Here is a 26,576-nt window from a genome sequence, read left to right as displayed (position 1 = left end):
GAGATATCTGTACTGTACTACATACCTATTAGTACATTGTAATTACATCTCTTAGGCCATCTTTTTTTCCAGACTTAATAACCCCACGTTTGATATCCTGTACTGCAGTCCACCCATTCCCTTAAAGGAATTTTCAGAGATTTTAAAACTGATGACCAGAGGAGAGGTCATCAGTATAAAAATCTCGGAAAGCCCTTTTAATTGCCTTGGTCGCCCTCCTCTGCACCTTTTTTATTTGAGCTGTGTCCTTCTTATACACAGTTGCCCACAATTATACATAATATTCTGATCTGAATAAGGACTTCGTCTATGACAAGTATGCCATATGTGTTTTGTAAAAGCCATCGGTCAAGTAGGGGGTTGTGAGGGGGCACGGAAGTCTGCTGCCACAACGGGGTATTCGGGTGGACCGAAGAGACACTTTTTGGCATATGGTTTAATACTGAAAGTCACTGGGGTTGAGGTCAGGGCTCTGTGCAGGCCAGTCAAGGTCTTCACCCAACCATGCCTTTACAAACTGTCATGCTGGAACATAAAAGTGCCTTCCCCAAACTGTTCCCATAAAGTTGGTAGTGTACAATTGTCTACAATCTCTTGCTATGCTGAAGCATTAAGATTTCCTCTCACTGGAACGAAGAGGCCCCATATTATTATCTCTCCTCCGTCCCTCCTTACAGTTGGCGCAATGCAGTCAGACAGATAACCTTCTCCTGGCATTCGCCAAATCCAGACTCTTACATCAGATTGTTGAAATCGATTCATCACTCCACTTTCCACTGCTCCAGAGTCCAGTGGCGGTGTGCTATACACCACTCCATCTGCCACATTGTGCTTGGTAACCTAAGGCTTGCGTGCAGATGCTCGGCCATGGAAACCCATTCCATGAAGCTCCTGGTGCATAGTTTTTGTGCTGATGTTAATGCCACTGGCTTATTACAATGGTGGCATCCTATTACAGTACCACGCTCGAATTCAGTGAGTTCTTTCATAAATGTTTGTATAACAGACTGCATGGCTAGTGGCTGGATGTTATAATCCTGTGGCCACGAGACTGAATGAAACTCCTGATTTAAGTGATTAAGAGGTGTGCCCCAATACTTTTGTCCATATAGTGTATATTGGGAGCATTTTACCCAAGCACAGATCCCAAGTGTGATGTGTACCTAGCCATAGCTGGAAGGTAGATGTACATTAAAGAGGACCTTTCACCGGTCCTGACATTACCATATAAATACCTGGCAGTGTAGGACATATTGATGACATGTGATATTGCATTTTTTTTTCTATGCGGTGCTCCGTCCCCCCGTTCTGGTTTCCCACCCTGTATGCTAATCCATCCCATCAGTACAGGGAGGAGGAGACGGCCGGGTTTCTCAAGGGGCATCTCCTTCTCCCTGGCTGTGAGCTGCCCAATCACAGCAGAGCGCGTCACAGCCAGGGAGAAGGAGACACCCCCTGAGAAACACGGCTGTCTCCTCCTCCCTGTACCGATGGGATGGATTTACATACAGGGTGGGAAACCAGAACAGGGGGCACAGCGGGGGAACGGAGTAGCCCACAGAAAAAAAAAAGAAGCAATATCACATGTCATCAGTATGCCCTACACTACCAGGTATTTATATGGTAATGTCAGGAACGGTGAAAGGTCCTCTTTAAGTCTGAACTTAAAAAAAAAAAAAAGTCTAAAAAAAGATGTAGCTTCTGATGTTCCTGTTTAGTTGATTCACACTTTTTTTAATTTATGATTTTTTTCCTTTGAAGTTCGAAGAAGGTCAAACAAGACAACAGCCCAGACACCCAAAGAAGTAAAGCAAGTGCCCCCTGGGAAGGAAACGGCTCTGCAAGGTACAGTACTGTAAAAATAAATTGTTTTCATTGGACTCACAATGTCTATTATCAGCAGCCATTTTGTGTAAGATTACCGCATATTACAGATCCATAATGCGATATCCATAGTCTGCTGTAGGTTCTAACTAAACTTCCATGTATCTCTGATTTTAGACTTGAATGCACAGAGGTTTCGTACTGATTCGGTGAGAAAGAAAAACAAGTGATGTGCTCCAGCATATGCTTAAAAGGGTTGTGCGAGGGTTTATTATTGATGACCTCTACCCCCTATCATCAGGATAGGTCATCAATATCAGATCGGCAGGGGTCTTACACCCGGTACCCCTGCTGATAGCTGTTTCAAGAGGAGTCAGCGCTCCATGTGAACACTGCTTCCTCTTCATTACACTGCCCGTTCTTGCTCTATTCAAGTGAATGGAGTGAGTACTTGTAATTACACTCGCTTCCGAGTAGACGGGCAGTGTAATGAACAGAAAGCAGCACTGGCATAGAGCGCCACCTCCTGATCGGTGTGCCCAGTGTGGGAGCCCGCCAATCGGATACTGATTAACTATCCTGAGGCTATGTCATTAATATATAACCCCTGCACAACCCCTTTAATGTATTCACTCTCAGAAGCATTTCTTCTAAGGGAGAATCCACTGCCTCACAGAGGAACCATACATTGGTACACAGAATGCAGATATAATACAGATGTATAGGACTCATGCAAGGTTTGACATGTCCAGGAGCCCTAATGTATGTTAATTCTTAATCCAAAGAAGGTTATTTCAAGTTATTTTTATTTTCCTACTTTTACCTGGATTACTCCTTCCTGCTCCATGCCGTACAATTTTATCACGAAAACTACGCAGTTCTCACAATCTGATGTCAGTATACAGCATGGGGGGGGGGGGGGGGCCTTGTTACCCCACTAGTCCGTGCTGATGTGTTTTTAATGGAAGTCAAGGACCTAATGAAACCCACAGATTTGCCATTGTAATTCACCACTTGGGCCAGAAGGAGGGCCTACAGAAGTATTAGTGTGTTACAGAAGTGATCAAAGGATGGCGTGATCAAGTCTCTTAGTGGGACAAAAAGATGTTCAAAAATTGAAATTAAATGTTAAAAAAGTTAATAACCTATTAAAAAAGGAAAACCTTTGTTAAAAAAAAAAAGTATACATAATTGGTATTGCTGCATCTGTACACAGAATAATAACATCTCTTTGTTTACTCTGGAGGGTGAATGCTGTATAAAAAGAAAAACAATGCCAGAAATGGTTTTTTTGGGGGTTTTTTCATCCCATTTCCCCAAAAAATAGAATAAAATGTGATCAAGAAGTTGGATGTACCCTAGTATGATACCAGTAAAAATGTAAACTCATCCTGCAAAAAGCAAGCCCTCACACAGCACCGTCAACGGAAAAATATGAAAGTTATGGCTTCCAGAATATGGAAACACAAACAAATTATTAAATTATAAAAAAAGGTGATTATTTGGTGCAAAAATGGTAAAACCTATATAAAAACTACATAAAACTATATAAATGTGGTTTTGCTGTAATTGTACTGACCCACAGAAAAAAAGGTAACACACTAAAAACGAAACCCCCCAAAATTGCGGAATTGCTGTTTTTTGCCCCACCTCCCCAAATAAAATTAATAAAGGTTTTTCAATACATGATAAGTGCCCCAAAATGTTGGCATTAAAAACATACAACCCGTCCCACAAAAAAAATCATTATTGGACTATGTAAATTGAAATACATTAAAAAAGGCCCTTGAAAAGCGGGGATGAAAAAAACACCACGTCCTTAAAGTGGCATGTAACACTTCACCAATGAGTCCAGTGAATGGCTGCTGCGGTGGATGTGATCCTGTGTGAAAGTTTACAAGACTGTCTGGGACCACAAGGAGCACTGAACGGAATATAAAGCTGGGAAACCCCTGCAGGACCCAGCCATTTTTCACCTTAAGGACCAGGCAATTTTTTGCAATTCTGACATGTGTCACTTTATGTGGTAATAACTTTAAAACGCTTTTACTTATCCAGGCCATTCTGAGATTGTTTTCTTGTCACATATTGTACTTCATGACAGTGGTAAATTTGAGTCAAAATATTTTATTTTTATTTATAAAAAAAATACCAAATTTACCAAAAATTAGGAAAAATTCGCAAATTTCAAAATGTCAATTTCTCTGCTTTTAAAACATATAGTGATACCTCCTAAAATAGTTATTACTTTACATTTCCCATATGTCTACTTCATGTTTGGATTTTTTGTAAATTCTATTTTCTTTTTTTGGGACGTTAGAAGGCTTAGAAGTTTAGAAGCAAATCTTATCATTTAAGAAAATTTCCAAAATCCACTTTTTAAGGACCAGTTCAGGTCTGAAGTCACTTTTTGGGGCTCCATAATAGAAACAACCCAAAAATGGTCCCATTTTAGAAACGACACCCCTTATGGTATTCAAAACAGATTTTTAAGAACTTTGTTAACCCTTTAGGTGTTCCATAAGAATTAAAGGAAAATGTAGATGATATTTCAGAATTTCACATTTTTGGCAGATTTTCCATTTTAATCAATTTTTTCCCCGCTAACAAAGCAAGCGTTAACAACCAAACAAAGCTCAATATTTATTACCCTGATTATTTAGTTTACAGAAACACCCCATTTGTGATCGTAAACTGCTGTACGGGCACATGGCAGGGCGCAGAAGGAAAGGAGCGCCAAGTGGTTTTTGGAGGGCAGATTTCACTGGGATAATGTTAAGTTGCCATGTCACATTTGAAGACCACCCAATGGACCACTAGAGTAGAAACTCCAAAAAGTGACCCCATTTTGGAAACTATGGGATAAGGTGGCAGTTGTTGGTACTATTTTATGGTACATATGATTTTTGGTTGCTTTATATTACACTTTTTGTGAGGGTAGGTAACAAACAATAGCTGTTTTGGCACCGTTTTTTTTTTTTACAATGTTCATCTGACAGGTTAGATTATGTGCTATTTTTATAGAGCAGGTTGTTACGGATGCAACAGTACCAAATATGACAACTTTTTTTTGGTTTTGTTTCAGTTTTACATCATAAAGCATTTTTGAAAAAAAAAGATTTTTTTGTGTCTCCATATTCTGAAAGCATTATTTTTTTTTTTTTTTTTGGGGCTGTCTTATGTAGAGGCTCATTTTTTTCGGTATGAGATGACTGTTTGATTGGTACTATTTTATGGTGCCTATGACTTTTTGATCGCTTGGTATTACACTTTTTGATCGCTTGGTGTTGCACAAAAATGGTTGTTTTAGCACAGTTTTTATTTTATTTTTTCTACGGCGTTCAGGTGAGGGGATGGATCATGTGATATTTTTATAGAGCCGGTCGTTACGGACGCGGCAATACCCAATATGTCTAGGGTTTTTTTGTTTTGTTTTTTACCATTTTAAGTGTTTTATTTTGGGAAAGTTTTTTTTTTTTTTTACTTGAAACTTTATTTATTTTTGTACTTTTTTTTTTTTTGTCCCACTCTGGGACTTCAACTTCTGGGGTCTGGTCCCCTCTGCAATGCATTACAATAAAACCTGTATTGTAATGCATTGGCTGTCAGCTTTTATGCTGACAGCCTGCCTGTGAGACCCAGCCTAAGGCCTCTTTCACACAGGCGAGATTTCCGCGTGGGTGCAATGCGTGAGGTGAACGCATTGCACCTGCACTGAATCCGGACCCATTAATTTCTATAGGGCTGTGCACATGAGCGGTGATTTTCACGCATCACTTGTGCGTTGCGTGAAAATCGCAGCATGCTCTATTTTGTGCGTTTTTCACGCAACGCAGGCCCCATAGAAGTGAATGAGACTGCGTGAAAATCACAAGCATCCGCAAGCAAGTGCAGATGCGGTGCGATCTTCACGCATGGTTGCTAGGAGATGATCAGGATGGGGACCCGATCATTATTATTTTCCCTTATAACATGGTTATAAGGGAAAATAATAGAATTCTTAATACAGAATGCATAGTAAAATAGGGCTGGAGGCGTTAAAATAAATAAATAAAATTGAACTCACCTTAATCCACTTGTTCGCGCAGCCCAGCTTCTCTTCTTTTTTCTGGACCTGGGTAAAGGACATTTGATGACATCACTGCGCTCATCACATGGTCCATCACATGATCCCTCACCATGTGATGAGCGCAGTGATGTCATCAAAGGTCCAGAAGAAAGAAGAGAAGCTGGGCTACGCGAACAAGTGGATTAAGGTGAGTTACATTTTTTTATTATTTTTTTTAACCCCTCCAGCCCTATTTTACTAAGCATTCTGTATTAAGAATGCTATTATTTTCCCTTATAACCATGTTATAAGGGAAAATAATACAATCTACAGAACACCTAAACCAAACCCGAACTTCTGTGAAGAAGTTCGGGTTTCGGTACCAAACATGCAGATTTTTCTCACACGCATGCAAAACGCATTAAAATGTTTTGCACTCGCGCGGAAAAAACTAGCATCTTATCCGGCCTAAATCCACGACGCCCGTGTGAAAGAGGCCTATGGGTCCATTCACATGTCCGTATGTGTTTTGCGGATCCTCAAAACACGGACACCGGCAATGTGCGTTACTCATTTTGCGGATTGCACATCGCCGGCACTCTCATAGAAAATGCCTTTTCTTGTCCGCAATTGCTGACAAGAATATTACATGTTCTGTTTTTTTGCGGAACGGAAGTGCGGATCCGTACAACACATTCCGCCCCCATTAAAATGAATGGGTCCGCACCTGTTCCACAAAATTGCGGAATAGATGCAGACCCATTTTGCGGACATGTGAATGTACCTTAAGGGGTTGGATCTCACAGGCTTCTTTAGAAGGAAAGCCCCGATGCCTATGGAAGGCATCGGGCTTGCCTTCTCTGCCATCGAGTCCCTGCCACTGCAGCGCGAGGATGCAATGGATATGCGGAGGGCACGCGTACCCTCCTCAAACAGTCTGCATGCTGTGGTCAGCTTTGACCGCGGCATACAAGGGGTTAATACGCCGGCATCTGTGTCTTCACTGATGCCGGCGTATGCAGCAGGGGCCTGGCTGTCAGTGACTGCCGGGTCCGTAACACTGATCGGGTGGGCTGGTCTTTAAGTCACGTCCACTAGCGCCGTACATGTACGGCTGGGGTCGTTAAGGGGTTTAATGTCTTTGTTATATACATCACACTTTAGGTGTGTCTGATATAGGTAGGTACATTATTATATTCTGGTCTATTTTATTATACTTTTTGCTCCTTGAGATGATGTATTTTGTTGTTCCATTTGTAATTTGAATTTGTACTTGGCTGCAGGATCACCACAGTTGTACCCGCAGGCTCATTTTTATGCCTAGCCAGGCTGAGTAAATCGCTTCTCTTCCCCAAGTCTTCATTTTCAAGGGTCAAATATGTCACTTTATCAGAATGTTATTATGAAGATCCAATTGCTCAGCTGTGCTGCAATGATTTGCATAAAGGACACAAGTGCCAAAGAATTAATTGAATGTTAACTTCATCATTTGCATATCCCTTTCAGTGGTCTGTATAATTCTCCCAATGACCGCACTAAGTCACCAAAGTTCCCCAGCCCTCGACGGCGCAATCAATCTGGGAGTGAGAATGAGTCCGGGCAACTTATCAGGAGGTAAGTGGCATGTCATCATTTTTGTAGTATTTGTAGTACATAGGCTGAAGAAGATACATGTAGTCTGCTGCCACATGGAAATGCCATGATCATAAATCTGGAAATCCAATGGCGAATGCTTGCCCTAATAGTCACATTATATCGAAGCAAAGTGATGCATAATGAAGCCATATCTAGAAAGGGTGTCTTCACCTTAGAGCACCGTGAATATTACAGCCCGGAGCTGTATTCAGAGTTCTGCTATGTAAACCAAAGGGTATATTAGACAGGTAGATTTGGTAACGATGGCGATTGACCATCAAATAGTTGACAAGTCGTCATCGTTTGTAACTGGTCATTAGTACACAAGACAATGATGGGAGAAGTAATCGTTAAAAAGTCGAGAATCGTTTGTAAATCCATCTATTACATACAAAGATTTTAGCACTTGGAGGTTCCACTCAGATTCCATTCCTGTACTATGATGTCTTGACGATCAGGTGATGACTTATTACACGCTGAGATGTCAGGTCGACGGATGGTAATCTTTTGACAAGTTGAACGATGCGGTTGAACGAGAATCTGACGTTTTCACGACCGCTAGTAGCTATTACACCCTCCGAAAATTGGTGTATAGCGAACAACATTACAATTTCTAGGATGATTATTTGGCTAATACCCCCTTAACTACATCTATTTTACAACAGACAGCAGCTGTCTCTTAAGAAGTTTTTTCTTGGTGTTCTTTGGCTTGTAAAAAAACGCCATGATTTATATTTTCTATTTTTTGGGGTGTGTCATTTTTTGAGTCAAGCAGAAGTCAACACCTCCAAACTTTGTATACAGAGGGGGGCAGGACTAGAAGTAGCAGCACACTGACACATGCGGATTCTAGAAACATGAATAAAAGTAGATTGCATTACTGCTATACTTACTATTGTGAAAATTACAAGCTCTTTGCTCACATTTTTTAGCAAACTTGTGTGCTGCTACTTCTAGTCCATGTTTGCTTTTACATTTTTTTTTTTCAGATTTTTTTTCTTTCCTATAGAAAGTCTATGGGAAATATCTGAAAATAACACCACACCCAGAGCATACTGCGATTTCAAAAAACTTCTAAGGGAGTGAAAAACGCTAGGAAACAGCAGTGTCCATTCCTTATGTCTCTTTTAGGAAGTTTTCTCTCTGTTTCTGCCCCCATCCTTCCTTTATGAGGTTTTGTTCTGATATCTTGATGTTTCTGGTTGATTTTTGCACAGCGTTACTTCTGATGTATTACAACAACTCTTACATTTGAAATAGTACTTGCCTACATTCTGGGGATTCTTGTGTTCATTATTCATCCGGTGCACCAGAAAGAATGGAGCCGCAGGTTAAGCATACATACTACCACTGCATTTATTCTCTTTGCAATCCATTAAATTGGTTCTTTTCATCTGACAGTCAATATTAGTTTCTTAGGCCCCATGACAATAAACTTGACAATGACAATCACAATGTGTGCTGCTTGGGGACACGTCACTGCTGAGGCCAGTGCTTGGCTGCAGCAGTGCACATGACCCCCATCTGTTTGCAGATAGGCTTGGGAACGAAAGCATTGCTAAGCAAGTGAGTACATTTCTTTGTTTAGGTGCAGCACAATAATGGCTAATTTATAAAAAGTTCTCTACAGCTGGAATACCCATTGAAAGGATATGGACATATTTTTTATGATTGCATTTTACGCTAAAAATAATTGTTTCATTTGGTCTTTATTAAAAATTTTCAGCCATTTATGAGAAACAGGGGTTAAAATTCAGTCTGTTTGCAGATTATTACTTCAGTCCAGTCAGCTGACAGCTCATGTGAAGCCCTATCTTTCATCTCCTGACCTCATAAACACTCATTTAAGCCATATTCTTAGAGTTTTACTATAATTAGTGTTTATGAGGTCAGGAGATCAGAGATAAGGCTTAACATGAGCTGTCAGCTGACGGGACTGAGAAGTGATACTCTGCAAACAGACAGATTTTTAACCCCTGTATATCAAAAACAGCATTTATTTTTTATTTTTATAAAGACCAATTGAAAGAATTATTTTAACCCCAAATTGATTATGTGTAAAATCTCATTATAACTATGCCTTGTATCCTATACAGGAAAGGACAGAACAGTGGTGAGGATTCTGATCTCAAGCACAGGAGGAGGTGCGTATACTGAAAAGGCCATGCAGGGCCAACATAAGTATTGCAGTGCCTACATATTCCTATACATTATGAGAATTGTTTGAAAGGGGACCTGTCTTAGGACTGAAAAATGTAAAATACTTACATATGCCTACAGCCATTTGATCCCTGAGTGTAACATGTTTATTATTTTCTTCATTAGCCCCCCATTCCATTCTGTTTGGTTGTGTCCCCATTGCGACAGAATAACACTGCAAGCAGCGTTTTTCTGTCCGCGATGTGGTGCAGAGGAAGACGGATCCGTCCTGACACACAATGTAAGTCAATGGGGACGGATCCATTTTCTCTGACACAATAGAAAACTGATCCGTCCCCCATTTACTTTCAATGGTGTTCATGGCTATAGAAGACATAATACAACCGGATCCGTTCATAACAGATGCAGACGGTTGTATTATCTTAATGGAAGCGTTTTTGTTGATCCATGATGGATCCATCAAAAACACTGGTGTGAAAGTAGCCTAAAACTCAATAAAAAAAAAATGCCCCAAAGGTGTCTATAGCTTTTAAGATGGAAGACAGCACTAACATACACGGTGCCAAATGCTATGAGGCAGCCCAATGTCAAGAATGAAGGCGCTGATGAAGGCAATAATAAAAGCTCTATACTCAGAGAATTGGTGACTGTAAGTACATGCATTTACTTAGCATTTTATACTCCCATAACAGATGGTTTTTAATCTCACATAAAGGTATACTTGCAGCATGGCAGACAGACTTCTTTAACAATGTTCCTGTTCAGTGATGGCCAGTTCGCATTGTTCGCCCGCGAACATATGCGGGCTGCCATCTTTTTTCACAAGTCCGGCGAGGCACAGGTAAGCTGTTACCTGTGCCTGTGCCGCGAGCCGGTCTGAAAAGAAATGCGGTCACCTGGAGAAGGCAGTTTCGAGAACAGCCCGATGAAGGCCCCCGGTGGCTGTTCTCGGAACTGCCTGCTCCCGCTGACCGCGCTTGTTTTCAGATCGGCTCGCGCACAGGCACAGGTAAGGGCTTACCTGTGCCTCGCCGGACTTGTGAAAAAAGATAACAGCCCGCATATGTTCGCGGGCGAACAATGCGAACTAGCCATCACTGTTCCTGTCATCCTGTTGTCTATACAGAGACACTGGGGGAGATTTAGCAAACTGGTGTAAAGTACAACTGTAGAATTAGTTGCCCATAACAACCAATCAGATTCCACCTTTCATTTTCCAAAGGAACTGTGAAAAATTAAAGGTGGAATCTTATTGGTTGCTATGGGCAGCTAAGCCAGTTCTACTTTACACCAGTTTGCTAAATCTCCCCCACTGTCTTTAAACCTTTTGGCATTCAAAATTTTAATTGTTGAACCCCTGTCAATGAATCAGCAAGTAACATTTCATCATAAGAAGCCACCCACTATATTGGCATTTCTTCTCAATGTATGACACATTTTCCTTCTCATAAGTACCAGTATTCCGCAGCATTCAAAGCTGTAGCCATGCTCCTTTTTTCTTTTATGATTGTGGAAAAACATCTTTGCATGGGTTCACGCCTAGATTTTTAGTTGTGTTTTTTGCACCTGCAGTAAAAACGCCAGCTCCAGGTGTTAGCTGAAAGTCTATGGGAAATATGAAAAGCAGGACACACAAGTGTCTTTTTACTACTGTCATTTTTGTTAACTAGGTGACTTTTTTTGGGGTCTCTAGCACTTAAAAAAAAAAAAAAAAAGTCAGCATGCGGTGGTTTACACAGATGTTTAGAAAAAATGCATCTAAAATCTGCATGCTTTATGGGGAAAAAACTGGTTTCTATGGCAGTTTAGTTTTTTGCTCAGTAAAAAAACATGTGTGACACTTTAACATGCAAAGAGTGACAAAAAAACGACAAACAAAGCAAGCACAGAAATATACTAGTTTTCCTACAATCTTTTCAGTTTTGTACCTGCTTTGATGGTTTGTAACACTGACTTGTCTTCTTTAATGTGCCACATCTCTATAATGGCAGTTTGTATAGGCAATCCCACGACTATAACCCCCCATACTGACGATATTCTCCCCTACAAATATTGGTATTTGCACCACATCCCAATTTTTTCAGTTATTTTTGGTATGAACATGGAATATGGTATATGGAGGTTCATTTGGGGGCCCAGAGATTTCTGTGGGTGCAGTGTCCCATCGCCAGACAACTATTAACTTAGGGCTCATGCACATAACCGTATGTATTTTGTGGTCTGCAAAAAATACGGATGACGTCCGCGTGCACTCCGTATTTTGCAGAACAGAACAGCTGGCCCCTAATAGAACAGTCCTATCCTTGCTCATAATGCGGACAATAATAGGACATGTTTGCACACGGAGTAACTTCCTTTTTTTTGTGGACCCATTGAAATGAATGGCTCCGCATACAGTCCGCAAAAAAATGTAATGAACACAGAAAGAAAATACGTTTGTGTACATGAGCCCTTAGAGCTAGAAATTTGCACTTGCTGCTTTTAAAGAAATCTCTCTAAGCATATCTCATTGATGTAATTCTTCAGGTCACGGTCACGCTGTAATACCAGTAGCGGCAGCGAGTCTGAAAACTGCAACAGGGAACATCGCAAAAAACGAAACAGGTAATCACTTGTGGCAACTCAGCGGAGATCAATATATCTCGCTCTTTGAATGAATCCTTTTATGTGGATATGTGTCACTTTTATTGTTTGATTTGTTTTTCACTAGTTTTACTTTCATCAAAGGGTGCATGATGATTTTATATGCCTGTTCTGTAATAACCTTAACCCCATAAGTTCTGCAATACAGCAATTTCATAATAGACTCCTATAAAGTTATTCATTAGCTTCAGTCACATAGATGTCTGCAACAACTCATAAGTCCATCAGGTACAACCAGGGGTAGGTGGGGATGTGAATTAAGAAAAGGACAGTTGGAAACCAGACTTCTACACATTTTCATAAGCATTAATGTTATTTAATTTTAAGAATTGATTTAAGCCTTTTTAAAAACCATCAGCTGTTCCTGCTGCGACCATGTCCTGAGTTAACTGTTCCAAAGATTCCATAAATTTATTATGGTGAAGAAACCTTGATGTCTCTGGAGACTGAACTTTTTCTTCTCCAGATGGAGACAGTGCCCCCTTGTCATTTGAGGGAATCTTACTTGGAACAGCTTTTCACCATATTTTTTCTATGGGCCCTGTATATATTTGTATAGGTTAATAATGTCCCCCCTTAGATGCCTCTTTTTAAGGCTAAATAAATCTAATTATTTAAATCTTTCTTCATAACTAAGACCCTCTATGCCCCTTATCAGTTTAGTCGCTCTCTTTTGTACTTTTTCCAGTTCCAGGGCATCGTTTCTATGGACTGGTGCCGAGAACTGAACTGCATATTCCAGATGAGGCCGCACCAAAGCTTTATAAAGGGGTAATATTACATCCCTGCCCCGCGAGTCCATGCCTCGTTTAATACATGACAATATCCTGCTAGCCTTAGAAGCAGCAGATTGATATTGCATGCTGTTATTAAGTGTATGATCTGCAAGTACACCCAAATCCTTCTCTACAACTGACTCTTCCAGTGTTACATCCCCTTAGGACGTATGTCCTAGGGGGAGTAACTATCTCGGCAACAAGTTGAATACTTCTAGATATACCTGATGCTGTTCTTTCGGAGTCCATTTTTTTTCTTTTTATCATACAGTTAGTAGTAAAGTAAAAAAAAACATAATCTGGAACTTGATGACAGGTCTGTTTTAAGTAAATTCTTACTGAGGATCAGTAATGAAAATGGTACTAATTTGTTGATATTCAGCAGTACCTTGCTTGTGCACCTGCCACCATTCTCAGTACTTTCTTACAGCTGATGGCTTAGTAAAAATTCCTTGCCTGCCACCTAGTGGTGCTGAAAGGTCATTTCCAGTAGTACACAAATACACTATTGTGTGGTTACATTGTTATTAGTTGAATCGAGGATACTCATTGATATTATGTAATTATATAATAAGTAGTAGCATCTATGGCCAAATTGTGCCCAAAGTGTCAATACTATGTGTGGCCACCGTTATTTTCCAGCTCTGCCTTAACTCTTCTAGGCATGGAGTTCACTAGAGCTTCACAGGTTGCCACTGGAATCCTCTTCCACTCCTCCTTGACAACATCACAGAGCTGTTTGATGTTAGAGACCTTGCGCTTCTCCACCTTCCGTTTGAGGATGCCCCACAGATGCTCAATAGGGTTTAGGTCTGGAGACATGCTTGGCCAGTCCAGCACCTTTACCCTCAGTTTCTTTAGAAAGGCAGTGGTCGTCTTGGAGGTGTGTTTGGGGTCATTATCATGTTGGAATACTGCCCTGCACCCAGTTTCCGAAGGGAGGGGATCATGCTCTGCTTTAGTATGTCACAGTATATATTGGCATTCATGGTTTCCTCAACGGACTGTAGCTCCCCAAAGCCGGCAGCACTCATGCAGCCCCAAACCATGACACTCTAACCACACTTGACTGTAGGCAAGACACACTTGTCTTTGTACTCCTCACCTGGTTGCCACCTCACACTTGACTCCATCTGAACCAAATAAGTTTATCTTGGTCTCATCAGACCACAGGACATGGTTCCAGTAATCCATGTCCTTAGTCTGCTTGTCTTCAGCAAACTGTTTGCAGGATTTCTTGTGCATCATCTTTAGAAGAGGCTTCTTTCTGGGACGACATGCAGACCAATTTCATGCGTATGGTCTGAGCACTGACAGGCTGAGCCCCCACCCCTCTAAACTCTGCAGCAATGCTGGCAGCAATATTACAATCTCTGGACAGGACGGTGAGCATGTGCACTCATTTTCTTTGGTCGACCATGGCGAGGCCTGCTCCGAGTGGAATCTGTCTTGTTAAACCGATGTATGGTCTTGGCCACCGTGCTGCAGCTCAGTTTCAGGGTGTTGGCAATCTTGTTATAGCCTAGGAGGCCATCTTTATGTAGAGCAACAATTCTTATTTTCAGATCCTCAGAAAGTTCTTAGCCATGAGGTGCCATGTTGAACTTCCAGTTACCACTATGAGAGAGTGTAAGAGCGATAACACCAAAGTTAACACACCTGCTCCCTGTTCATACCTGAGACCTTGTAACAATAATGAGTCACATAACACCTGGTAGGGAAAATGGCTAATTGGGCACAATTTGGCCATTTTCACTTAGGGGTTGTACTCACTTTTGTTGCCAGCAGGTTAGACATTAATGGCTGTGTGTTGAGTTATTTTGGGGGCAAACCAAATTTACACTGTTATACAAGCTGTACACTGACTACTGTACATTGTATCAAAGTGTCAGATCTTCAGTGTTGTCCCATAAAAAGATGATAAAAAAAAAAAAATATTTACAAAAATGCAAGTTTACCATCTACCTACCTACCTACCTAATCTATCCAACCTATCTAATCTTTATATCCAGATTTATCACAGTGGCTCAGGCTGGACGATAAATCTGGTGCAGATAGACAGTTTTCTCTAACTATATGCCAGCTACTTTCAGACAGACCTATGCCCAAATTGTAGTGCAATTTTCTTTCTTCTTTCCTTTCCTGTAAAGCCCCACCCCTTCTGCTAAGCTCCTCCTCTGTCCCACATGTCGGGGGTGGGGGTATTGTAGAAACCTTAGATGCTCCAAATTGCACTAATTTGCCCAACTTTTTAGACAGATTTTTGGCACAGACACATTAGTAAATCTGGGCCCTAGGGTGCAGTCCCATGTGCCCGTAGGTAGCTGGACAGGGTGGTGTGCCATTGTTCATTGTTTGCTTTTCTCCTTTGAATGAATGAAGCCTGACAGAAAAGAAACATTTCTCTTCTATTTTACGCTGCACTGGCAGCAAATCTATTCCACTGCCAAACAATGTCATTCCATCTCCAACCAGTAATGATCCAGTCTATAGAAGCAGCGTCTCATGTACTCTCCATAGAGTCTTTTTCATTCTGAACCTGTTATGATCAATACTTGGCAGCGTCATGATAAATTAAATGACTTTGAGTAAAATGGTGCCAAGGAAAGCAGTCATAAATCTGAACCTAATGTGTGTGTAAGCAGTTTGTCTTTGATGCTTGTGTATTGCCAGTATTGATACAGCCGGAGGATGTCTGTAGAATCCCATTAAGCTCACGGTCAGTCACCATACAGGAGTATAGAATACAATGATATTTATATTAACATTACTCTATGTAAAAATGTGGCATATTTAAAGGGGTTGTCCAGGTTTAGAAAAACACAGCTTTTTTCCCCCCATAAATAGCTCCACACCCAACCAGAGGTTATAAGTGGTATTACAGCTCGGCCTTATTCACTTTTATGGAGCTGAGCTGCAATGCCAGACACAGCCCATTGACAGGTGTAACACTGTTCCTGGAAGAAAGCAGCTGTGTTTTTGTAATGCTGTAAAACTTTGTTACAATATTAGTACCTGGCTGTGTAGGGCATTACCAGTAGATGTCAAGGCACTGCTCTATTATCCGCTGTACCACCCGTTTACTTTTGCCGCCCTGTATACTAATTAGTAGCATCTGTACAAGGAGGAGGAGACGGCCACGTTTCTCAAGGGGCATCTGTTTCTCCAGGGAGAAAAATAAATAAATAGGGCTATGCTATATGTTATAACGGCAGTAACCGTATGGGACAGGGGAGCCTGTTAGGCAGGAAAAATACATGAGTCTCTCTGCTAGCCCTACTGAGAATAAACAGGGCAGATTCGAGCGACTACGAGGGAACATTTCCCTTCACAGACACAGCTGACAATTTTAATATGTTAGTCATAGGTAGAAATATTTTATTATGAAAATAAATAAATGTTATGTTTTATATATAGGTAAAAACTAACACATGCAAACTAAGAGACAACTATTGGTCCTTGTGACCACTTGTAAATATTTATTTTCGCCGTGTCTCAACATGTGTTAATGGGTCAGCCCTGAAAATCTAACAGGGAGAAAAAAAAGCTCACCTTTTCCCTGGCTGAGACGCCCCCCTGAGAAACACGCCCGTCTCTTCCTCCCTGTACGATGCTACTATTTAGCATAAAGGCCGGCAAAAGTGAACAGGGGGCACAGCGGGAAAAAAATAAATAAAATAAAAGCGCCCTGACATCTACCAGTAAGGCCCTACACTGCTAGGTATTAATATTGTAATGTCAGGACCAGTGAAAGGACCTCTTTAAAGCAACCCTCCAGTTCAAGAAAAAAAAAAATCATATTACCTCTGGAACAAACAGAACACTTACATAGTGACAAAGAAAAAGAAAAATAAATACCACCTGACTTCCGCTCCAGGCCATCTGCCGTGATGCAGGCTGCAGGCCTCTTCCTGTCTGCAGCCTAAGTTGTCCTGATGCAGGCGATGTGCTCTGCTAGTACACAGATACAATGACGCCATTGCTTGGCAAGATACCTGCGTCGGGACAGGAGAAACTTAGGCCGCTGGCTGCAGTAGTTCTGCATTGGGAGTCAAGTGAGTATTTCAATTTATTGCGCATGCACTGTGAATACCGAAGATAATACATGGACAGGCTTTTTTCTGCTAGATGCTACGGACGTTCCATGTATTTACAGATGGTTGGCAACCCTGATCGGTAGCCCAGATGGTTGGCAACCCTGATCGGTAGCCCAAGACATTTCCTGCTTGTCCAACCTTGCTCTTGGATTGGCCAGCATTGCTTACTTGAGCAGTGCTGGCCAATCTGAGGGCAACAGGAAGTGTCTTGGACTAGCACATGCACAGTATGCATCAGGTAGCCTGAGAAGCAGGGCAGCCATCATGGATCACAGAAGAGTAGTCTGGAAATTGGTGGATGTGCAGCAGAAAAGATGGAAAGGGAGGACACCATGTAAGTGTTTTGTGAATTTCCCAGTTAATGTGAATTTTTTCCTTTAACCAGAGGGTTGCTTTAAATTCAGAATCTGCTGCCAAGCTGTCCACAATGTTAGTAACAGTCATCCATTATGATTTCATTGTCCCTGCTCCAACAAATCGCCTAAAATGGCAAAGTATTCAAATGCAGGAGCCCTGGTTTCTTTAAATCCATTCCATTTTAAGCCTTGTTGGGAAAACTATCCTAGTGTTCCATAATGAAAATGAATGGTAATGGCTCTGCCTTAGCCTTGCTTTCACTTTTGCTTCATTTTATCTTTACAAATGAGAACTGATGACAGGAAAATGCAAAAACATCTGCCTATATGAACGTAGCTTTATAGTGAATATCCACTCCTTAAACGCCATTTAAAGAAAATCGAAATAGGTTGAATAGTCTGTGCTGATTCTTTTTTTTGCTGTATCTTTATAACATTGCGCTTTGTTTTTGTGATAAAGAGTTCCAAACATTCTGCGTAGACGTAAACCGTCATTTCAGGTGATTTTCAGAATTGCTTGTACGTACGATAACATTTCTAACCATTGTACGAATTGTGTCCTGCTACACTGCGTGCAGAATTATTAGGCAAATGAGTATTTTGACCACATCATCCTCTTTATGCATGTTGTCTTACTCCAAGCTGTATAGGCTCGAAAGCCTACTACCAATTAAGCATATTAGGTGATGTGCATCTCTGTAATGAGAAGGGGTGTGGTCTAATGACATCAACACCCTATAATAGGTGTGCATAATTATTAGGCAACTTCCTTTCCTTTGGCAAAATGGGTTAAAAGAAGGACTTGACAGGCTCAGAAAAGTCAAAAATAGTGAGATATCTTGCAGAGGGATGCAGCACTCTTAAAAATTGCAAAGCTTCTGAAGCGTGATCATCGAACAATCAAGCGTTTCATTCAAAATAGTCAACAGGGTCGCAAGAAGCGTGTGGAAAAACCAAGGCGCAAAATAACTGCCCATGAACTGAGAAAAGTCAAGCGTGCAGCTGCCAAGATGCCACTTGCCACCAGTTTGGCCATATTTCAGAGCTGCAACATCACTGGAGTGCCCAAAAGCACAAGGTGTGCAATACTCAGAGACATGGCCAAGGTAAGAAAGGCTGAAAGACGACCACCACTGAACAAGACACACAAGCTGAAACGTCAAGACTGGGCCAAGAAATATCTCAAGACTGATTTTTCTAAGGTTTTATGGACTGATAAAATGAGAGTGAGTCTTGATGGGCCAGATGGATGGGCCCGTGGCTGGATTGGTAAAGGGCAGAGAGCTCCAGTCAGACTCAGACGCCAGCAAGGTGGAGGTGGAGTACTGGTTTGGGCTGGTATCATCAAAGATGAGCTTGTGGGGCCATTTTGGGTTGAGGATGGAGTCAAGCTCAACTCCCAGTCCTACTGCCAGTTTCTGGAAGACACCTTCTTCAAGCAGTGGTACAGGAAGAAGTCTGCATCCTTCAAGAAAAACATGATTTTCATGCAGGACAATGCTCCATCACACGCGTCCAAGTACTCCACAGCGTGGCTGGCAAGAAAGGGTATAAAAGAAGAAAATCTAATGACATGGCCTCCTTGTTCACCTGATCTGAACCCCATTGAGAACCTGTGGTCCATCATCAAATGTGAGATTTACAAGGAGGGAAAACAGTACACCTCTCTGAACAGTGTCTGGGAGGCTGTGGTTGCTGCTGCACGCAATGTTGATGGTGAACAGATCAAAACACTGACAGAATCCATGGATGGCAGGCTTTTGAGTGTCCTTGCAAAGAAAGGTGGCTATATTGGTCACCGATTTGTTTTGTTTTGTTTTTGAATGTCAGAAATGTATATTTGTGAATGTTGAGATGTTATATTGGTTTCACTGGTAAAAATAAATAATTTAAATGGGTATATATTTGTTTTTTGTTAAGTTGCCTAATAATTATGCACAGTAATAGTCACCTGCACACACAGATATCCCCCTAAAATAGCTAAAACTAAAAACAAACTAAAAACTACTTCCAAAAATATTCAGCTTTGATATTATTGAGTTTTTTGGGTTCATTGAGAACATGGTTGTTGTTCAATAATAAAATTAATCCTCAAAAATACAACTTGCCTAATAATTCTGCACTCCCTGTATTATCAGCAGTTTTACAGTTTGCAGGCTCCATGAAATGGTAGAACCCTTACTAGAAACGTCTCCCCTCTCAATAGACCTTTATTGGCAGCAACTATAACCTGATCTCTCAGTGACACTGACAATCAGTCTAGCTCGCTGAAGAAGGATTTTACAGGTATATGCTATAGGCCAGTAAATAGGAAAGATGCCTTTGTCAGGCTCTGCCACTGGTCTGTTCTTTAGGTTTGTACTATTGAGCTATGGAGGTATAAAAAATTACATTCTGGCTACTCTTTAGTAGCCACCACCATGGGAATGTGGGAGATAGTGCACACCATAATACATTGAAGTCTGTGTGCAGTGAACTCCTAAGCGCCCTCTAGTGGCTGCTGCAGACAGTCTGACATTCTGTTTGAAATCTATATGTGTGTAGGCGTTTCAGAGAGCTTTATTTAAAGAAAAAACTGCTATAAAGATATATTAAAAATTATTAGCATGCATCTTGAACCAAAAATGACATGGTATACAGTACATGCAACTTTTATTTGACTAATGCGTGTAAGGGTACTTTTACACTTGCGGCAAACGATTCCGGCAGGCAGTTCCGTTGCCGGAACTGCCTGCTGGATCCGTCAAAACGCATGCAAACTGATGGCATTTGTCAGACAGATTAGGATCCTGATCGGTATAACAAATGCATTGAAAGGCCAGATCCGGAAAAACGGATCCGGCATTTATTTTTTTCACTTTTTTTTTTTTTGCGGTCTGAGCATGCGCAGACCGCAATGCCGGATCCGTTTTGCCAGAACACTCGGGCCGGATCCGGCATTAATGCATGTCAATGGGAAAAAAAAGTGTTCCGGAATTTTGGACGGAGATAAAACCGCAGCATGCTGCGGTATTATCTCCGTCTTGAAATGTCAGAAAGACTGAACTGAAGACATCCTGATGCATCCTGAACGGATGGCTCTCCATTCAGAATGCATGGGGATAAAACTGATCAGTTCTTTTCCGGTATTGAGCCCCTAGGACGGAACTCAATACCGGAAGAAAAGAATAACGCTAGTGTGAAAGTGCCCTAAAAAGGTACTTAACGCAAAAGTCACAATTGAAGCTATAGTCCCAGGCTGAGAACAAAACTCCGGATGCTGGTTGGATACATCAGCTGTAAATGCAGCTCGTGCACAATGCTCTACTTTCACAAGACTTGTAGGATTTGATGGTCCACTTTTTCACAGCGTTCAATGAAATCTTATAGACAAGCCTGTTATTAGCACTGGTTTCTGTTCCTTTCCTTTTTATCTTCCCCTTCAATCCACAGAATAATACCGCCCCAGAGAATAGACAGAAAATAAAAAGCCGGTTGTATTTTGGCACAGTGTCTGAATTCTCTTTAATCTTTCATGGTCACGGCAGGAGGTTGTCATCCCGGGTTGTAGTTGTGTGAACGCACATGTGCAATTGGATACATTAATGTCATTATAGATTTCTGGGTTGCGTTTCCCTGGGAATAATTCCTGCTGGCTCCTGTCACTTTCGTCTCGTGCTGTTACTGATGTCTACTGTGACACTTGCCAAGTTTAAGCTGACCCCAAAATTCTGGTGTGCAGTATATACCTATTGATTAAAGTCAAGTGTGGGAACTGATCTTTACAGAATCAGCAGGACGTACATGAGTAGAACACTTCTATTTCTATGGACCCAATGTGATCATTTGGCTGCTTAAAGGGGTTGTCCAAGTTATTCTTTGTGTGTAATCCCGCTTCCACTGCTCTCTCTTTTTTACTTTATCTGCTATTTTAGAACTTTATTTTCATGGATCTATACACTCCTTCATCTCATCTATTATATTGTTTGATATTGCATCATTAGGATATGATTTGTTTTGTATCCTATGATTAGGATATGAATCTGTTTTTAATTTAGATTTTTGGGTTCATGGTGACTAGCACTCCGATTGTAATAATCTGTTTTTGCTGTGCCCCACTTACCCCTCCCCATAAAGTCTGGGCAGCCTTTGAAGAGCAAGAGATAACAGACCTCTTAATTGCAGAAGTACACCGCGTGCCCGTGTGAATTCCACTCACAACAATGACCTCATGTGTACTCGAGTATGGGAACTTATTCTGGAACTTTTTTTGTGCAATTTGGAAAATTGCCTTCCACAAAATTAGCAAACCCTTTACTGCTGATCATCTCCCTTGATCCATGCTGAATCATGCTGTTTGACTTCAGTTAATAGGACAAGGCCAAGTTAATAAAAAAAATGTACATGACAGACCTTCTCATTATACTGTTTTATAGACACTGCCTTGCTTATTGTGTGTGTTGTGTACATATGCCTGTTTTTTAAAGGGAATGGGGGACATTTACTAAGCATGTTGAGCCAGAATTATGTTGTACAATGTGGCAAAAAGAATGGCGTTTTGATTTGCATGAAATATATCAACTGTTTTCTCCACAATTTTCACCATAAAGAATGCTTCACGCCAGAAATTTGTTATAAATGTCAAAGTGGGCAGAGCTATCAAATTGGCGCATAATGCGCTTCATCCTCTTATCGGCAGAAATAGCTCAAACAGCTTACATGGTGGTGTTTTGTGTAAAAAGTCGCAGTTATAGCATAAAGATGGGACTTTTGTCAAAAAGTCGCATTTATGAGAAGAAAAACCAACTTGTCGTGGGAACAAGTGATAGGTAAGTATTGAAACAGGAGGCATTTATTTTTATCTAATCTAAATGAGCTAAACAGCAGGGTTTTGTCAGTAAATTGACATCCAACAAAAACTAAACAATAACAAAAACGTTCCCAGTCTGAGACAAAAGTCGAAGTTTACCAGTGGAAATGTCACAAATATGGTTCAGAAGTTGCAAGTGTGGTCTGGCAGGGTTGGCTGAAATGGCGCATTTCAGTTTTAAAACGTCACATTTTTGTGCTATTGGAGTTAAAATGTCACAAATCAAGAGAAATAGGCGGATAATCAAGTTTATATTTAAAAAAGTCACATTTTAAAAGTGGTGTGCGCCTTTTGATTTGAGATGAAACAAATCACCACTTTTGATTTGCAATTTTTGCATTTTTCTGGTGCAAATTACTCCATTATTGATAAATCTCCCCCAATATGTCATCAGAAAATGACCAGTTGTTTAAATGAAGTTTTTATTTTAAACAAGTGTTTCTAGAATTTTTGGTGATTTAAAAAAAAAAATCATGCAGTTTTCACACTGGTCATTAGGCCTCGTAATATGTTGAACATTTCTGTCTGTAGAGTTCATTTTTCAGCAGTCATCTCATTATCATCACAAGCTCGATTACAATAAAAGATAACACAGGATACACTACTCACAACAGGTGATGATGTCACTGCTTATCCAATCCCCCTCCCTGCACAATGTCACAGAGCATGCCTAAAAAACTCCCATAGAAGCCAATGAGTCACCTCCAGATTATTGTGTCAATAGCCCATGTGGCTGCTGTAAAGCATATCACAAAATGCCTTTTACAGCCATTCAGGCAAGATTGCAGCCCCTATAATCATATACATAAAATAGAATAAAAAATCTAAACAGTTTGGCATAAAAAGAATATTTTAATATCTGGTTTTCATTGGAAGAAAAAAATCATAGGTGACACAATCCTTTTAAAAGACCATTAAATATGTCAGTCTGCCCCTACAGTAATCCAAATCTATTGCTGGATTAATCATGTTCATTTCTTCACTTTCCATATTGATATATAGAGCATTGTATTTGTAAGTGGTTCTGCTTCAGTGTTATTTCCATCATATTTTATCTCCGATTGCAGCAACCAATATCAATGAAATACAGTTCTGAAAGGGGTTGGCCCATCTGGGACATTGATGGATATGCCATCAGGGTCAGATATGTGCTGGTCCCACCTCTGGGAATCGCTCCTATCTCCAGAACAGGGCCCCCACAGTGAAGGAGAGCACGTTGTGCACCATTCCTCTCTTTGCGAGTTCCAAAACAGCTGAGTGGGCACGCTCGGCTGTTTTCGGAAGTCTCATAGTGATGAATGGAGGGGGCATAGCGTAAGTGTGGTCACCGTTCCTATAACCACTATGGGACTGCTGGGAATGTCAGAACTCCCATAGCAGTGAACGGAGGACGGCTGCACACGCACAGCTGCTCTCAGTTAACTTCGGGGGCCTCGTTCTGGAGATAGGAGTGAGTGGGTCTCACATTGGTGGCATATCCTAGCAATATGCCATGAATGTCCCAGATGGCCCAATCCCTTTAATACCAGTTCCATATCTTTTAAGTTCAATAAGGACAATAATTAACTATAATAAACTATGCTGCAGATTTTGGGTATTCAGTAAACCAAATGTTCAAAATGTATGTTTTTAGAATTTTTCCAGTTTGCTTGTTACTGAGGCTAGCTTTTTCCCCCCCGATAACCCACAAGCCAGGCTTTCTATTCTTCAGACCTACTGTATAATTCTCTCTAAAACAAGCACAGCAGCTAAATAACATAGTAGCAGAAGCATTAGTCACATGATTGCACTTGCACTCGCTTCAGTGAAAACATAAAGAATTTGTTTATTGCAGGTTACGGCAGGAAAATGACATGGTGGATTCTGCTCCACAGTGGGAAGCCGTTTTAAGAAGACAAAAGGAGAAGAACCAGGGTGACCCTAATTTCCGGAGGTCAAGGCATCGATCTCGATCGTATGTTAAGTATAAGTGTACAGTTTGTTTCTAGCTCACCATCTATATTACTAGTATGGCTAACCTGTGTAATTTGATTCACATTACCCTGCTGAATGATGCTGCATGGTCCGGTGCTCACGGGTATATCCTTATTGTCCCTAGACCAACGACTGACTGTTCATGCCTTTTGTACAGTTATTAGTCATTATTCAGATGAAGAGTTTTATTCTCCTCTGTCTAGTTGGGTTTCACCACACCACAACAAAAGGCAAATATTCATTGGTTTTTCGACATCTCTAAATGTAATAATTTAGCATTGCTTCCTCATATGCTTGTCATCCATGAAAATCTATGAGATGCACAGTGAGAGGTCAGCCATAGACATGCGTTGTATAGCCTCGGAGCTGGTGAATTGTTGTGTAAGATAGGGCGTGGACACCCAGTGCAGTCTACAGGTCATGCACGCCCGAGATCTGAGTATGGTATACCTGGTATACACCAAAGTAAACCACCAGTGGCACCAGGGATTGGGGCGCTAAACCTAACCACTAAGAGACCAGACTATAGAGAATAAGACAGTACACTTCACTACTTTAACTGAGGTGCTAAACTAAGGCTACATTAACTTGACAAAAATGGCCATTAAAAATGGTCCTCTTCAATTGAGTGGGGGGCTGTCGACATACTGCCTGGTAGGGCTCATCATGCTGATGAAAACTATACCTTTCTTTTGTCTGTATGATAAATAGCTGCAGAGATATCAGAGTTGTTATTCATATGCATAGGAGAAGTTCGAGCACCAGGGGGCGGGCCGGAACCCTTTGAGCACTCCCTTGTAACACCCCCTGTGATCTGCGCATGCCCCCTCCCCTTGATTGACAGGGCTAGACAGCAGGCTGAGGACAGAGCCCTGTCCAGTAGCTGTGAGCTGGCAATGTTATATCACTATGTACTATAGCTTCACCACTCTGAGGTCTGCTCAGAAAGCTAATCTACATATTACTGCTTTAATTCACAGGCAGAATATCTGATTAGAAAGATATCAGTAATATGTGTTAGCTTATAAGCATAGAAAAGAGATACTTCTCTATGTGGTAAAGTTATATATGGTGGTACACTGGTCTATCATACATATAGAGATCCCAGGAAAGATTTGTTTTTTTGTTTGTTTGTTTCTCTTTTATTTAACCCATATTAAAATTCTATACTACAGTATAATAAATAATATATATTGTAGTATGAGACTGGCACTCCCTCGCATGGAAATAGAGCAATAGTAATAGTGTTGTTATACAATATTTAATTGGCAAAATATATATTAAAATACAACATTACAATACAATGTTAAAATAACAATCGCTGCAGCGGAGACAATATCAGTCCCTAAAAATACCTAAAATCTAAAACTTCAATAAAAACACCATATGGTGCTTTTCAAAGACATCCCCAACAAGTGACCCCCACTGGAAGTTCGTCTACTAATATCAGGAGATATACAAAGAAATTGGAGCGCTCCAAAGATAGACACGGCATTTCAGCCATTCAAACTGGTCAGTACAAGTATAAGTTCACCTCTCGCGATATTACACCCTGATCGTATAACCGGATCTGAGATTTGTGGATAACGATCGAGAGAGACCAGAGACGAACGAACCAGGTGGGATGCTAATCACTGAGAACCACGTGAATAAATACCGTGAGTAAAAATCAAAAGGATTGAATATTGGGACTGCAGGATAATCGACATTCACCTGTGAGTAACAACTTGGTGTCCGAATGGATACTTTATCGAATATTTATATCGGACAATTCCGAATATTTGAAAAGGTGCCTTGCATGGATTTTGCATGTTATATTGCATATAAGAAAGGAATACCAATACTATTATAAGGAATAGACTGACACTTTTGGCTTGCGATATTTTTTGCACATTCAGGACGTATGGTCCCCTTCTTTTTGGACTTTTTTTGAGTTTTTATTGAAGTTTTAGATTTTAGGTATTTTTAGGGACTGATATTGTCTCCGCTGCAGCGATTGTTATTTTAACATTGTATTGTAATGTTGTATTTTAATATATATTTTGCCAATTAAATATTGTGTAACAACACTATTACTATTGCCTTATTTCCATGCGAGGGAGTGCCAGTCTCATACTACATAATATATACTTTTTATTACGCCTTTGTTGATTTGAGTGAATCAATTTGAGACTAGAGCACCCAATCCAGAATTGTAAGGGGAGTGAGCGGGTT

The 26,576-nt window shown here is 40.7% G+C and overlaps 1 protein-coding gene across 2 annotated transcripts in view; it reads left to right on the top strand.

The window, feature by feature from the left end:
• The window catches only part of EPB41L4A (erythrocyte membrane protein band 4.1 like 4A), a 286,001-nt gene that overhangs the window by 245,241 nt on the left and 14,184 nt on the right, over positions 1-26,576 (top strand). For both annotated transcript variants that reach the window (XM_040421621.1, XM_040421620.1), the window contains 5 exons: positions 1,762-1,845; positions 7,379-7,486; positions 9,604-9,651; positions 12,194-12,271; positions 24,223-24,342. In XM_040421621.1, the coding sequence (XP_040277555.1) occupies positions 1,762-1,845; positions 7,379-7,486; positions 9,604-9,651; positions 12,194-12,271; positions 24,223-24,342 (438 nt within the window). The remainder of the gene's footprint in view (positions 1-1,761; positions 1,846-7,378; positions 7,487-9,603; positions 9,652-12,193; positions 12,272-24,222; positions 24,343-26,576) is intronic.

This window comes from Bufo bufo, chromosome 2 (genome assembly GCF_905171765.1).
Source record: "Bufo bufo chromosome 2, aBufBuf1.1, whole genome shotgun sequence".
Lineage (NCBI taxonomy): Eukaryota > Metazoa > Chordata > Amphibia > Anura > Bufonidae > Bufo > Bufo bufo.
This window is presented reverse-complemented; position numbering and strand designations above follow the sequence as displayed.